Raw genomic sequence first — 15,105 nt, forward strand, 5'->3', positions numbered from 1 at the left:
TCTCAAAAAAAAAAAAAAAAAAAGATCTAATCTTTTAGAAATTTTCAAGTATCTAGTTCATTATTAACTGTAGTTAATATGAAAAAATGTAGTTTTATTAAAATATTTTACAAAATACTCTCTACATGTTGGCCACCTCTTTGTAAAATTTTGTAATGAATATTTTGTAAATAAAGCTTGTATATTTAGCTTCAATTTCCCATTTTTCCTATGTATGGTGACTTTATGGGCAACTTTTGGGATACATTGTAGATCTCTAGAACTAATTCATCCTGTATAACTGAAACTTTGTTTCCTTTAGCCAACATTTACCCCCCCCCCCACCCTGGCCCTTGACAATTACCATTCTAATGTCTACTTCACTGAGTTCAACTTTTTAGGTTTCCCATGTCAGTAAGATCATGTAGTATGTCCTTCTGTGCCTGCTTATTTCCGTTTGCGTAATGTCCTTCAGGTTCATCCATGTTATCACAAATGTCAGAATTTCCTTCTTTTTAAAAACTGCATGGTATTTTATTGTATATATAGATCACATTTTCTTTATCCATTCATCTGTCCAGTACACACTTAGGTTGTGCTCAGCTGGGAGCAAATTTTCTGGACAAGAGAAGCAGATGGAAAACCTATACAATCTCATGCTCTCTTCACTTTAGATGGGGCAGTTGCCCTTCATCCTCTCATTTCTTTCCTCTCCCAACTTAGCAAGCAGAGATGCCTCTGGTTGCTTCACTTGTTCTCTGGCTGCATTTTTAATTTTTATTGAATGGTAACTATGTACATTCATGCACTTCTGGGGTACAGTGTGGGGTTTTCACACACAATCTCTGGCTGCATTTTAGGCTACCTGCACCAGTTCTCAGGTGAGCATAGGGGAGGTTTCTCCCCACTCCTTATGATAGCTTTCAAGTCAGCAAAGGGCAAGAGACTGATCAAGGACATGGTGGATGCACATCCCAGCCAGTTGAGAGTCCCAGATGTGATTAGTGGTAACCTCCAGAGAAGGAAAGTTATATCTGGGGAGACATAGCTCACACACACTTCTCTAAAGGATGTACCGCAACCCTATTCTATTACACCCTTTTAATGATGGGGAATACAAGGCCCAGAGAGGTTAATGAATTTGTCCAAGATCACACAGCCAGTAATAGGAAGTCAAGATTTGAACCCAGAAAGTCTGTGGGTTTTTTTTTTTTTTTTTTTGAGACAGAAATTCTCACTCTGTCACCCTGGATAGAATGCCGTGGCATCATAGCTTGCAGCAACCTCAAACTCTTGCGTCAAGTGATCCTTTTGCCTCAGCCTTCCAAGTAGCTGGGACTACAGATACGTGCCACAATGCCTGGCTAGTTTTTCTATTTTTAGTAAAGATGTGGTCTCAGTTTTGCTCAGGCTAGTTTCCCAACTTCTCCGCTCAAGGAATCCACCTACCTTGGCCTCCCAGAGAACTAGGATTACAGGCATGAGCCACTGTGCCCAGAGTAGTTTTTTCAATGGGTATGAAATTATGCTTGAAAGGTGAGGTATGGAGTTAGCCTTACATGTCCATTTTTTCTTTTTTTTCCATTTTAAACTCTAAGCTGAATAAAGAATAAGTGTCAGTGAGGAGCTTACCTACAAACATTAACTAGTCTTTTTCATTATGAATTCTCCGATGTCAAGTAAGGTATATAAAAGGACATAATAAAAGTCCTTTCTACAAATAAGAATAATGGTGAAGATATTAATGTTAATACTAGATAATATCCACTAGATATTTATGTTAGGAACAGTCTCAGCTATTTTACATTTCATAACTCATTTAATCCTCACAGCAACCTGACACATACATTATTATTATTATATAGATGTTTATACATAAAAATTATAAAGCAGGCTCGGTGCCCGTAGCATAGTGGTTACAGCACCAGCCACATACAACAAGGGTGGCAGGTTTGAACCTGGCCAGGGTCAAATAAACAACTGCGACAAAAAAATAGCTGGGTGTTGTTGGGGGTGACTATAGTCCTAGCTACTCGGGAGGCTGAGGCAAGAGAACCGCTTAAGCCCAAGATTTGGAGGTTGCTGTGAACTATGATGCCTCGGCACTCTACTAAGGGCAACATAGTGATACTCTGTCTCAAAAAAAAAATTATAAAGCAGCACTAATATTATGTTTACATATATACTTGTGTGTACACATGTATGTTAATTAAAAATGCTAAAAAGGGTAAATAATAATTGTTAACATTTATTATAATGAAGAGATTGGAGCTTTTTAGTAATATTTTATTTGGAGAAAATGCTCATTCGTCACTTCATTACTGAAATTAATATTTTAAAAGAAAAGCAAGCAAAAAAGTATTAAAATTTCATTTAGAGGGCAACTTTTACAGTTGCAAAGCTTCCAAAGTAACCATGTTTGTTAGTAGTTATTTAGTAAAATGATAGTTGACTACAGAAAATGATATTATGACACCATTAAAAATAAAGATCTATACATACTAAGTAGTAATCATAGTGCATTTTGGCATGATGGAAAGCATGTTATAATACAGTATGCAAATTATGATTACACTTTTAACATAATGTTTGGAAACATTTGTTGTAACAATTTCTAAGTAGTCACCTTTGGTTGGTAGGATACTATGAAATCTTTTTTATTTTTATCCTCTTCTGTTTTTTCTCTTTGTCTCTTTTTGTAATAAGAAAACATTAATTATGCAAAAGGAAAAATATAGAGCTTTCTTTAAAAACATAGTTACAATTCTTCCAGGCACTAACAGTCTATGTAACACAATCTATAGTGTAGTATTAGTGGAAGCATAGATCTATAGCTCACAGCAATAGAACAGATGGTTCTAAAACATAACCTAATATAAACACAAATATATTAAAAGAAGAACAGACAAGGAAGGAATTATTGAATAAGTAGTTCTGAGACAGAATCTTTCTTTTATGGGGAAAAGTTTAATTTAGACCCTAACTCCACATTTTCAAATGTATTTGATTAACAAACTATGCATAAAAGATATATTAGACAAAATAGTGTTAACAGGGTGTTATGGGTTGAATTGTTCCCCCCAAAATGATATGCCCTAACCCTGGGACCTGTGAATGTGATCTTACTTGGAAATAGGGTCTTTGCAGATGTAATTAAGATGAGGTCATTAGATGACCCTAATCCAATGACTGGTGTCCACGTAAGAGGAGAAGAGACAGATTAAGATACACAAAGAGAATGCAATGTAAAGATAGAGGCAGAGATTGGAAAAAGATAAAGAAAAAAACAGAAGATAAGGCAGAGATTGGAACCATGCATCTAAAAGCTATGGAATACCAAGGACTGCTGGCTGTCACCACAAGTCAGGAGAAATGGAACAGATTCTCCCTGCAGTCTTCAGACGAAACCAATCTTATGAACAAACTTGACTTTGGATTTACAAGTTCCAAAACTGTGAGAATAAATTTCTTTTACTTTAAGCCAGCAAGTTATTGGGGCTTGGTAGTTTGTTATAGTAGCCCTAAAATATTAGCATACAGGACAACTTTTGATCATGCATATCTTAATTTAACTACCTGTTTTAAAAAAATGTTATAGGGTGGCACATGTGGCTCAGTGGGTAGGGCGCTGGCCTCATATACTGAGGGTGGCAGATTCAAACCTGCCCTGGCCAGCTAAAAAAGCAGTGACAACTACAACAAAAATAGTTAAGGGTTATGGTGGGTGCCTGTAGTCCCAGCTACTTGGGAGGCTAAGGCAAGAAAATCGCTTAAGCCCAAGAATTGGAGGTTGCTGTGAGCTGTGATGCCATAGCACTCAACTAAGGGTGACAAAGTGAGACTGTCCCAACAAATAAAAATGTTATAAAGGTTAACAAAAGGACCTTTCTTTTCATTCAAACAGTGTGAACTCCCTCATGGCGAATGAGGTCTGAGCGACTACCAAATGCCTTCCCACATTCCTTACACTCAAAGGGTTTCTCACCAGTGTGAATTCTCTGGTGCCTAGTAAGGTTTGAGCCTTTATTAAAGGCCTTTCCACATTCATTACATTCATATGGCTTTTCATCTGTATGGATTCTCTGATGTTGAATAAGTTCTGAGCTCTGAATAAAGGCCTTTCTGCATTCTTTACACTCATAGAGTTTCTCACCAGCATGAATTCTGTGATGGTTAGTAAGTGTTGAGGCACTACTAAAGGCCTTCCCACATTCCTTACATTCATAAGGTTTCTCACCAGTATGCATTCTCTGATGTTGAATAAGCCTTGAGTGTTGTGTAAAGGCTTTCCCACATTCCTTACATTCATAAGGTTTCTCACCGGTATGAATTCTCAGATGTGGAAACAGTTGTGAACTTTTAGTAAAGGACTTTCCACATACTTTACATTCATAGGGTTTCTCACCAGTGTGAATTCTCTGATGATCATTAAGGTTTGAGCAATAATTAAAGGCTTTTCCACATTCTTTACATTCATAGGGTTTCTCACCAGTATGAATCCTCTGATGTTGAGAAAAATATGAACTACAACTAAAAGCCTTGCCGCATTCCTTACATTCATATGGTTTTTCACCAGTGTGAATCCTCTGATGCCGAGTAACAAGTGAGCCACGACTGAAGGACTTCCCACACTCCTTACATTCATAGGGTTTCTCACCAGAATGAATTCTTTGATGTTGAATAAATTGTGAGTTCTGATTAAAGGTCTTTCCACATATCTTACATTCACAGGGTTTCTCTTCATTAATAGTTTTTTGATGTGGAGTGAGAAAGACAGGTTGAATAAAAGTGGGCATGTCTCCGTGGTTAAGTATTACTTGACTGAAATGTCTCTTCTTTAGGGATAATATCTTGGTCTCACACATTGATTCCAGATCTGATACAGAAAACAAAAAGGCAAATATTCATTTTTCCTCTTCTAGGGAACTTAACTTAAAAGACATGGAAGGATTAAATTGAAAATAACATGGGAAATAAAATGTTTGGACAATTCCTAAATATGGCTAAACAATTTATAAAACTGAAAAGAAAAGCACAGACATTAGAGAGGTAATAGAAGAAGCTGAGGATGGTGATTATGAAAGCACATGAGATGGCCATCCAGGATAGGGCTGAGACAACACTACTGGTCTGTTCGGTTGTGGTCCTTTGTGACCTTCACCTCATGTCTTCCGCTGTGGCTGTTTTATAAATTCAGCTTTAACCTTAAAGTGTGCATCTTGAGTAGTTTAGGGCAATTGATTTAGGAGATTAACTTTTGAATTGGAATGTTATTTTGGGTCATGGGTTATGCTGATTATTATTGTTTAAGATAAAGATTGACATAGTTTTTACTTTGAACATTCATGTATAAAACTGTGATTCTGGAAATGAAAGAACAGAACAGTCTTGGAGAGGCTACTCTCAGTGTTCTCCAAAATTGCTGGCCTTCTGACAAATTTTGGTGGACCTATTCCCATCCCTGCATATTGGCTGACATTGACACTGGACCCTCTTTGTCTGGTAACAATTATGTAGATGACTTCTGTCATTCTCAAATTTTGGTATAAATTTGAATTACTTTAAACTTTGGTGAATACAGATGCTCAGGGTCATCCTTGATATTATACAGCGATCCTAGTCACATATACATGTATATAAACATAAACTCACATACGGCATCATACCATATGTTTTGAAATTTGTGGATAATTGTTAGATCTATATCAAAGGACTAATGTTGAAAATAAATGGGGAGAAGAGTGAGGTTTCAGCACCTCTACACGAGGTGTATTGTTGGCAAGTTTGTAGGGGGGAACAGTCGGAAACAAGTCTGAGGTGCTGAATAAAAGTGGAGGAAATGGTATATAGGTAAATCTCTTCTGTGCAAAGAGCATGAGATGGGTTGGGGATTCACCGAAAATAGTTTGCCTTAGAATACTGTGATGCTGACCTTGGTAGAAAGACATGAATCTTTCAAGTTATGGCAGGACTAAAAAGGGAAGCACTCAAGTTTGAGACAGCAGAGAATAAGATAGAATGGAATACAGTGTGTGAGAAGAGAGGAACTCCAGGTCCACATGTAAGAGGTAAGCCTAGTTTTCTGTTTTAAGGCAATTACTTAACCTCTGAGCCCTCTTCCTTATGTGCTAAAATGGAGATGATACTTATAATTACTAGAAAAATAAGGAGTAACATGTAAATAATCTGGTATAAATAAATAAGCATTCAATATTAATAGCTATTATTCTGAAAAAGAATATAGCTATTATTCTGGAAGCATGTCATAGCAAAAATAAACAGACTGGGAAAATGAAATGACTTAGAGAAATGAAAATAAAGCCAGAAAGACTATGATCTTTTTCATTCTAACTCCATATGATCACTTGCCAATTTACTCTAGGTGAGCTTCTAAATCTATGGAAATGGGTGGTGCCTGTGGCTCAGTGAGTAGGGCAGCATATACTGAAGGTGGCGCATTCAAACCCAGCCCCAGCACCAACAAAAAAAACAGCCGGAAGTTGTGGCGAGTGCCTATAGTCCTAGCTACTCGGGAGGCTGAGGAAAGAGACTCTCCTAAGCCCAAGAATTGGAGGTTGCTGTGAGCAGTGACACCACAGCACTCTACTGAGAGCAACAAAGTGAGACTCTGTCTCAAAAAAAAAAAAAATCCCTCTGGAAACTGTCCTTATCTAATCATTGCACTGCAGACCAAAATCATCTCTTTCTTAGGTAACTATAGGAATCTCCTAATGCAGTGGTTCTCAACCTGTTGGTCGTGACCCCTTTGTAACAATGAAAATACATCCTGCATATCAGATGTTTACATAACGATTCATAACAGTAGCAAAATTACAGTTATGAAGTAGCAATAAAAATAATTTTATGGTTGGGGGTCACCACAACATGAGGGACTATATTAATGAGTTGCAGGATTAGGAGGCATTAGGAAGGTTGAAAACCACTGTCCTAATGGTATCTCTACATTATACTCCAGCACTTTCTAATACATTCAGCACATGGAATGCTATTTGGTTTAGCTCGCTCTACTGAAATTTTTCCTTTAAAAATTTTTTTAAATTAAATCATAGCAGTGTACATTATTACTACCATGGGGTACAGTGTACTGTTTCTGTATTTTTTTTTTTGAGACAGAGTCTTACTTTGTCACCCTCAGTAGAGTGCTGTAGCATCACAGCTCACAGCAACCTCCAACTCTTGGGCTTAAGTGATTCTCTTGCCCCAGCCTCCCAAGTAGCTGGGACTACAGGCATCTGCCACAACGCCAGGCTAATTTTTGGCTGTAGTTGTCATTGTTGTTTGACAGGCCTGGGCTGGATTTGAACTGGCCAGCTCCAGTGTATGTGATTGGTGCCCGAGCCTCTAATGAAATTTTAAAACTTCTTGGTAATTACAAAATTCCAATAATGTGGCTCCTGCCTACCTCTCCAAACTTACCCTATATTCCACTTGTACTTCCTCAGGAAGTGCCCATCCTTTAAGCACATCAAGATCTTCCTGCCTGTCAGGGCCTACCCACATGGGTTTTCTCTTTGCCTGGCATACCTCACCCCCCATCACCATCACCAGCATTGGTCCTGCTAATTGCTGCTTATAATTTAGTACTTTGCCCATATAGCACTATCTCTAGGGAGGTCATACCTAACCTTTAGTCTAAATTATGGTCTTCCTGTTATTAGGCAGACTAGGCGCTGGCATTGTTGCATAGCTTCCCAAGGGGAGTACTTCAAAAGTGACCATAGTGATATTCAGCTATGAGGTATGTAGCACTTTTTCTAGGATGAGTTTGCAAATTTAACTGCCCAACTGTATACACACAACCTATTACCGGTAATTCCACTCCTAGCTCAAAAGAAATGTGTACGTATGTTCACCAAAAGGCACATGCAAGAATGTTCACAGCAGCCTTATGTGTAATAGCTAAAAACTGTAAACAAACTAGCTGCCAGTAGTAGAAACAATTTTAATTTATAATAATAAATGTAATTAGCTTGGTGCCTGTGGCTCAAGTGGCTAAGACGCCAGCCACATACACCTAAGGTGGCGGGTTCGAATCCAGCCCGGCCTGCCAAACAACAATGACGGCTGCAACAAAAAATTAGCCAGGCATTGTGGCGAGCACCTGTGGTCCCAGCTACTTGGCAGGTGGAGGCAGGAGACTCGCTTGAGCCCAGGAGTTGGAGGTTGCTGTGAACTGTGATTGCCACAGTACTCTACCCAGGGGTATAATTTGAGGCTCTGTCTCAAAAAAAAAAAAATAATAATAATAAATGTAATTTAAATATATTCATAGAGTGAAATATAGCACAGCCAATGAGAATGAACTAACATTGAATATATGCAACGCCCATGAATGTATCACTTAAAGACTGGCGAATAAAGAAATCCAAAACCAAAGCTCAACTCCTGTAGCTCAGTGGCTAGGGCACTGGCCACATACACCCAGGCTGGCAGGTTCGAACCTGGCCTGGGCCTGCTAAACAACAAGAACAACTGAAATAACAACAACAAAAATAGCTGGGCATTGTGTCAGGTGCCTGTAGTCCCAGCTACTTGGGGAGCTCAGGCAAGAGAATCACTTAAGCGCAAGAGTCTGAGGTTGCTGTGACCTGTGATGCTACGGCACTCTACTGAGGGCAACATAGTGAGACTCTGTCTCAAAAAAAAAAAAAAAAAAAGGCAGTCTAAAAGCAAAAGACTAAATACTATATGATTCTATTTACATAAAGTTCAAAAACAGACAAAAGTAATCCATAGTGCTAGAAGTCAGGATGGTGTTGCTTTGGGAAGGAAAAAGAGCCTAGTGATTGGGAAGGGGCAAATAAAAGAGTTCAGAGTCATTAGTTAAGTTCTATTTCTTTTCCTTAGTGGTGGTTACATAGATGCATTCATTTCACACAATTTATCATGCTGTAAAATCATAATCATGTAGTTTTCTGAAACTTAATCATGTAGTTTTCTATGGTATATTTGAATTTTTCAAAGAGTAAGAAATAATCAAAGGTTTGACAAATGAAAGAATGAACTGCTAAATCTAAGACAAACTGGTCAAAGAGGTTAAATAATTGGAAAGTATAAAATGAATACTAGTACAGGGAAATAAAAAGAATACATATACATATTTATACACACTTTTTTTTTTTCTTTTTTTTTTTTTTTTTGAGAAAGAGTCTCATTCTGTTGCCCTGGGTTGAGCTCAGTGGTGCCAAAGTTCACAGCAACCTCAAACTCTTGGATTCAAGTGATCCTCCTGTCTCAGCCTCCCAAGTAGCTGAGACTACAGGTACCCATCACAACACTCAACTAATTTTTCTATTGTTAGTAGAGACAGAGGTCTCACTCTTAACCAAGCTGGTTTGAAAATTCTGACTTTAAGCAATCCACCCGCTTTGACCTCCGAGAATGCCAATGCCAGAATTATAGGTGCGAACCACCTCGCCTATCTACATGTATTTTTTTAGAGTGGAAATATCTACTGTTAAATAAGTCTAAATGTAGCATATCCTAAGAAGAATGAAATAGAAACTGTAGATAGAAGAACTGCTTTGGAAAGGAAGAAGGTACTTGCTATACTGGACTGTCAAAGTGTAAGAGCATGATAGCTCAGGTGAAGAAGGCTTAGGCCTTGAAGGGAGTTTCCTGATAATATCTCAAGAGATAATGGGCCCTATCGTCTGTCATCTGTTACTTACCTGAACAAAGGCTTCTGGTTAGCACTCTTTCAACCATCCATGGCTCTTTTCCTTGTTCCAATAAGGAGATCACAGCTGGCTTAGAATTGGAAAGTCCTGCTCACAAGAAAAGATATGGGACATGGTTATGCTTAGGTGTCCCAGAAATCAGATTAGTCCCTTGGTAATCAAGGAAGAGATGCCACTATAGCAAGGCCCAGGGAAAGATGGATAAGATGAAGTTGCAGCTGCAGCCTGCTGGAGCTGCCCATTTCCAACTTTTTCATTCCATTCCAGCTCAAACCATTCTTTGGGGAATAGGGAGCAAAAATTCAGCTGGTTACTTGAAGTGAATGAATATTCATAATGGAGAAGGAAGACATTCTCAAGGGCAGATTCTGAATTTTGCAGGATAGTTATCCTTACCCACTGAAACCAGGTTGCTGAAATTCTCCAGCATCACTTCTTTGTATAAACTCATCTGACCAGAGTCCAGACATTCCCATTCCTCCTGAGAGAAGTCTACAGACACATCCTTGAACATCATTGATCCCTGAAACAACAAACATGCTCTCACAATGAATGGGTGAAGGAAAGGATGATAGTAGAGATGACAGAAGACCCTACAGGAAAGACAAAGTAAGCAAATTGAAGGGGCTGAAACTCTTATATCAGTAAAAGATGTATCTCCTTTGTACAGAAAGATATGTTTAGGAAAGTGCAAGTAGACTGAACTTTTCCACTGACATGAAATAGCAAGCATTAAGCTCAATCAGTAAACTCCTTTGCTATCCTTTTTTTACCTTTAAGTCCCAAGAGAGGGAAAAATCTCATGGACTTTCAAAAATAACTTACAAGAGGTTCGGTGCCCATAGCACAGAGGTTACAGTGCCAGCCACATACACTGAGGCTGGTAGGTTTGAACCTGGCTTGGCCCAGCTAAACAACAATGACAACTGCAAAAAAAATAGCCAGGTGTTGTAGCAGGCACCTATAGTCCCAGCTACTTGGGAAGCTGAGGCGAAAAGATTGCTTAAGCCCAAGAGTTTGAGGTTGCTGTGAGCTGTGACACCACAGCACTCTACCGAGGGTGACATAGTGAAACTCTTTCTCAAAAACAAAACAAAATAAAACAAGATATTTTGGAATAAAATTTCAGAAAGTCAGGTAAAAACAGAACTTTCTAAATGCTTTCAGAAAGGTAATACAGATCATATAAAGATGTTTGGGAATCAGAATGGAGATGGAATTTTCAACAACGCATAAGAAAACCAACAAATATATGGAATGGTGTTTGATCTCATCATTAACCATGTAAAAAAAAAATTTAAACCTGTGTTTGTGGGGGGGTATATATATACATATATATATGTATATATATAAAAGGATTTTAAAGTTTGACACATATGATATGAAGAAAAGTATAAACCATAGCTCTTTCATACAAAGAAATATCTGTCTTCAAAAAATAGCATTTACTGGCTCAGCACCTGTAGCTCAGTGGCTAGGGTGCCAGCCACATACACCAGAGCTGGCGGGTTCAAATCCAGCCCGGGGCCTGCCGAACAACAAGGACCACCAAAAAAAAAAAAAAATGGCCAGGTATTGTGGTGGGCACCTGTAGTCCCAGCTACTTGGGAGGCTGAGGCAAGAGAATTGCTTGAGCCCAAGAGTTTGAGGTTGCTGTGAGCTGTGACGCCAGGGCACTCTACCCAGGGTGACAGGTTGAGACTCTGTCTCCCAAAAAAAAAAAAGAAAAGAAGAAAAGAAAAATAGCATTATCAAGACCATTTGATGACACAGGAGAACATTTATGATACTGTTTAGTGAAAATGTAGGATGTGAAATGGTAAATATGAGGTAAAATTTGATTTTGGATAAATGAATATACATAAATACAAGTTATTTGAGTGGCCAATTTAATTTTTTCTTGGTAATTCTATGTTCTTCAAATTTCTAAAATAATCAAGCTTTTATTTTAAAATCATAATCGAGTTAGAAGAAGAAAATTTAGTAAAGCAGAAGTGGAATCATTTTCAAATAATTGAACATTAGGTATGTGAAAGGTATTGAGCTTTAATATTAAGCTTAATGATCCTTTTCTGCAATGGGAAAATTACAGGGACCTATAATCAAATGACATATCTTTATTAAGCAAAAATTTTCAGATTAAAAAAACTCGGTAGGAGACTCCAACACACCTTCGATATTGCTTGGAGAAGTTCATCATGCATTCTTTTCTCCTCTTCTGAGTGACTCACCTGGAGAATCATGGAAGTGGAAGTGGAAAAAGTAATCGTGACAGAGCAGGTCAGGTTTTTCTTAGGAACTCAAATTGTTCAGGTCAGAAGTCATCCCCAGCTCAATCCTCATTACCACCACATACAACGAACGGAGATCAGACGAAGATGGGGCATCCTGTCCGATTCATGTTTCAGGGAAAGACTGAGTTCACTCACTGCTGTACAGGTCCAGAATCTGACCAGACCTCAGAGAGGTTTCCTGGGGATAGAGTTCTGGAGTCACACCTAACACAGCTGACCGGAACCCCATTCCCCTATACACAGTGCTACACACATTTAGGCACAGTCATACTTAAACCAAGGGGACACACTCAAACCTGCATACACGGAGCCATATACGATAATACAGTGACAGCCACACAATTGCACGGGACACACAATTGCAGTCGCTGGCAACCTACAGTGTCGCACAGTCATAAGACCAACACACGCAGTCACAACCCCTTAATGAAAGGCATCCTTCATCAGCACATAAAATCGCGGTGTCACAAGCTATCTCGCAGACAATTCCACAACCTCCCCAATTCGGGCCCTACTGGCTTCGGCTATTTTCATTTAAAGCCTTTCCGGTCTTTCCGGATCGGAATCTGCAAAGTGAACCGCTTCGCAGGAGAACCAAAATCTCTCACCTCACTGCTCTAACAGTCCCGCCAGGCGTGACGAAAACGTTCAAGTTCCTGCGAAAAGAGCGACAGGCCATATGCCCTCTGGGAAATGTGGTCCAGAGAAGAACGCAAGCCGATTTTTGTCAACGCATCACTGTGCACACCCGAAACGGCTGCTCCAGCAATTCCCGACGTCTAGCTGCTCACAGACGCCTGTCTGCGCGCAGCTCGGGTCCGGGCTCCCGCCGCCTCCCTCCCACAGGAAGTGCACGTTCCGCTCTGGCCGGAAGTGGAGTCGGGCCGCGGCGCTTCCTGGGAGGTGTGTGCTCTGGAACGTCTTGGGTGCTGAGGGATAGTTCGGTGTTACCGGCGTCAGTCTGGGACTCCTCTGCGGGTCACCTTCACCCAGTCTCTCAGAAATTGCGCGCTGGATGCATATTCTGGCGTTTCCGGCAGGTGACGCTGCCGAATCCCAGCAGCAGGGAGGAGGGGCGGATAAGAAAGGGGGACTCCCAACAGTTTAGACTCTGGGCTATATCGGCCGCAGGCGGCTGACGAAACAGCCGCGTAGGCCCAAAGTGTCCGGAGTAGCGGCAATGGGGAGGGTTCGGGGTGCGAGTACGCTACTGGTGAGTTGATGGAACAACTTAGTGTAGGTGTGTGATTCTCACGGGACATGTGATTGTATGTGAATGTGATGTCTTAATTGTGATGGGGTGATTTTTAAATGGATGTTTGTGTCACGGCGATGTTTTTGGTTGTGTGTGATTACAGTGAATGTGTGATATGTATGTGATTGTGATTAAAGGTATTGTGTAGTGAGTGTGAGCGTGGCGAAGTGTGCGTGATTGTAATAAGTGCAGTGGTTCTTGTCTTACCAGAGTTGACTTGTCTGTAGCTTTTGGTAGAGTTGGTAACCACTTGGGAAAAAACAGTTCCTTATTTGTTTTTTAATGATCTTTCTTCCCTTTTAGCCACCCCTCTTTAGTCTCCTTTGCTGTCCCCCCCCCCCCCATGGTGTTGGGCCCTGTTCTGTAGCTTTGCGCCTTTCCTTGGTAATCTTCTTCAGGTCCATTATTATTTTATGACTTAACTGCTTTTATTATGTGTATTAGCTAGCTGTTGCCACGATAATAAGGATTAACAAACCACCCCTAAACTCAGTGGCATACAACAAGTGCTTATTACGTTTTCATGTTTGCAGGTTCACTGTGTTCAGCTGATCTAGGCAGGGGTTGGCTGAGTAGTTGGGCTGCAGGATGAATTCAGATCTGCTTGGCAAGTGTTTTTTCTGGGACTTATGCCAAAACGACAATAATTACCATGGTGTGTTCTTTTAATGGATCAACAGAGCTCAGGACAGATTGTGCCTCTGCTTCCAAATGTACTAATGTTACATTAACCAAACCAAATCACATGTGACTGAAGTTCCACAGATGGCTCAAGCACCTTATGTAAAATGGTTTCCTCGTTGTTGCATATAACCTGCATATATCCTACCATTCAAGGGTATCCAACTTCTTCTCTGGGCCAGTTGGAAGAAAAAGAGTTGTCTTGGGCCACACATTAAATACACAAACACTAATGGAAGCTGATAGAGTAAAGAAGGAGGTGTGTGCATAATTTTTGTGATATCCACCACCACAGATAAGCAAAAAAGGCCTTAACATAATCTGCCTGTAGCCCACGGGCCAGGGTTGGACACCCCTACATCATCTCTAGATTACTTACAATAACTCAATACAACGTAAATACTACATAAGTAGTTGTTACACTGTATTGTTTAGGGAATACAGTAGTTGTTACACTGTATTGTTTAGGAACTAGGGAAAAAGTCTACATGCTGGTATGGAAACAACTGTAGGCCTAATTACATTTTCTTTTTTTTTTTCTAGAGAGCAAAGAAATTAGGCCAGTAAGGCACATGCTTTCCAGGTCTTATTTCTTGTTTATTTATTACTTTTATAGATTTATGGGGTACATGTACCCCATAGATTAGTTACATAGATATATTGCATCTTAACTACATTTTTGATCCAAGGTTGGTATCCAAGAATGTAGAACTTGTCCATATGGAGGACCAACTATCTGTGTGTGTGTGTTCTGGTAAAATATACAACATATTTAATGTTTATCACTTTAACCATATTTGTGTGTGGTTCAGTGGCATTAAGTACATTCACATTGTTATGCTACCATAACTACCATCCATCCACAAAACATAAAACTTTTCATCTTGCAAAACAGAAACTCAGTGCCCATTAAACTATAACTATCTCCCTCCCTCCCTGCCTTGCTCTGGCACCACTATTCTACTTTCTGTGTCTATGAATTTGACACTTCTAGGAAACTGATATAAGCAGAATCATGCAATTGATTGACCTTTTGTGACTGCTTTAATTTAGCATAATTCCAGCTCGGCGCCTGTGGCTCAAGCGGCTAAGGCGCCAGCCACATACACCTAAGGTGCCGGGTTCGAATCCCCAGCCCGGACCCGCCAAACAACAATGATGGCTGCAACCAAAAAATGGCCAGGCGTTGTGGCAG

General features: G+C 39.8%; 1 protein-coding gene across 2 annotated transcripts in view; it reads right to left on the reverse strand.

The window, feature by feature from the left end:
* The window catches only part of LOC100946545 (zinc finger protein 569), a 100,067-nt gene extending 87,295 nt beyond the window's left edge, over positions 1-12,772 (reverse strand). The window contains exons 1-6 of one of the 2 annotated variants that reach the window (XM_003796103.2): positions 12,583-12,772; positions 12,027-12,152; positions 11,852-11,906; positions 10,077-10,203; positions 9,672-9,767; positions 3,840-4,855 (exon numbers count right to left, since the gene is read on the reverse strand). In XM_003796103.2, the coding sequence (XP_003796151.1) occupies positions 3,876-4,855; positions 9,672-9,767; positions 10,077-10,203; positions 11,852-11,906; positions 12,027-12,067 (1,299 nt within the window). In that variant the 5' untranslated portion in view covers positions 12,068-12,152; positions 12,583-12,772 and the 3' untranslated portion in view covers positions 3,840-3,875. Of the gene's footprint in view, positions 1-3,839; positions 4,856-9,671; positions 9,768-10,076; positions 10,204-11,851; positions 11,907-12,026; positions 12,153-12,582 lie in introns of those variants that run through there. The other variant, XM_023516912.1, reaches the window with a different exon arrangement.
* Positions 12,773-15,105: the final 2,333 nt, after the last annotated feature.

This window comes from Otolemur garnettii, unplaced genomic scaffold (genome assembly GCF_000181295.1).
Source record: "Otolemur garnettii isolate 467f Iridium unplaced genomic scaffold, OtoGar3 scaffold00100, whole genome shotgun sequence".
Classification (NCBI taxonomy): Eukaryota; Metazoa; Chordata; class Mammalia; order Primates; family Galagidae; genus Otolemur; species Otolemur garnettii.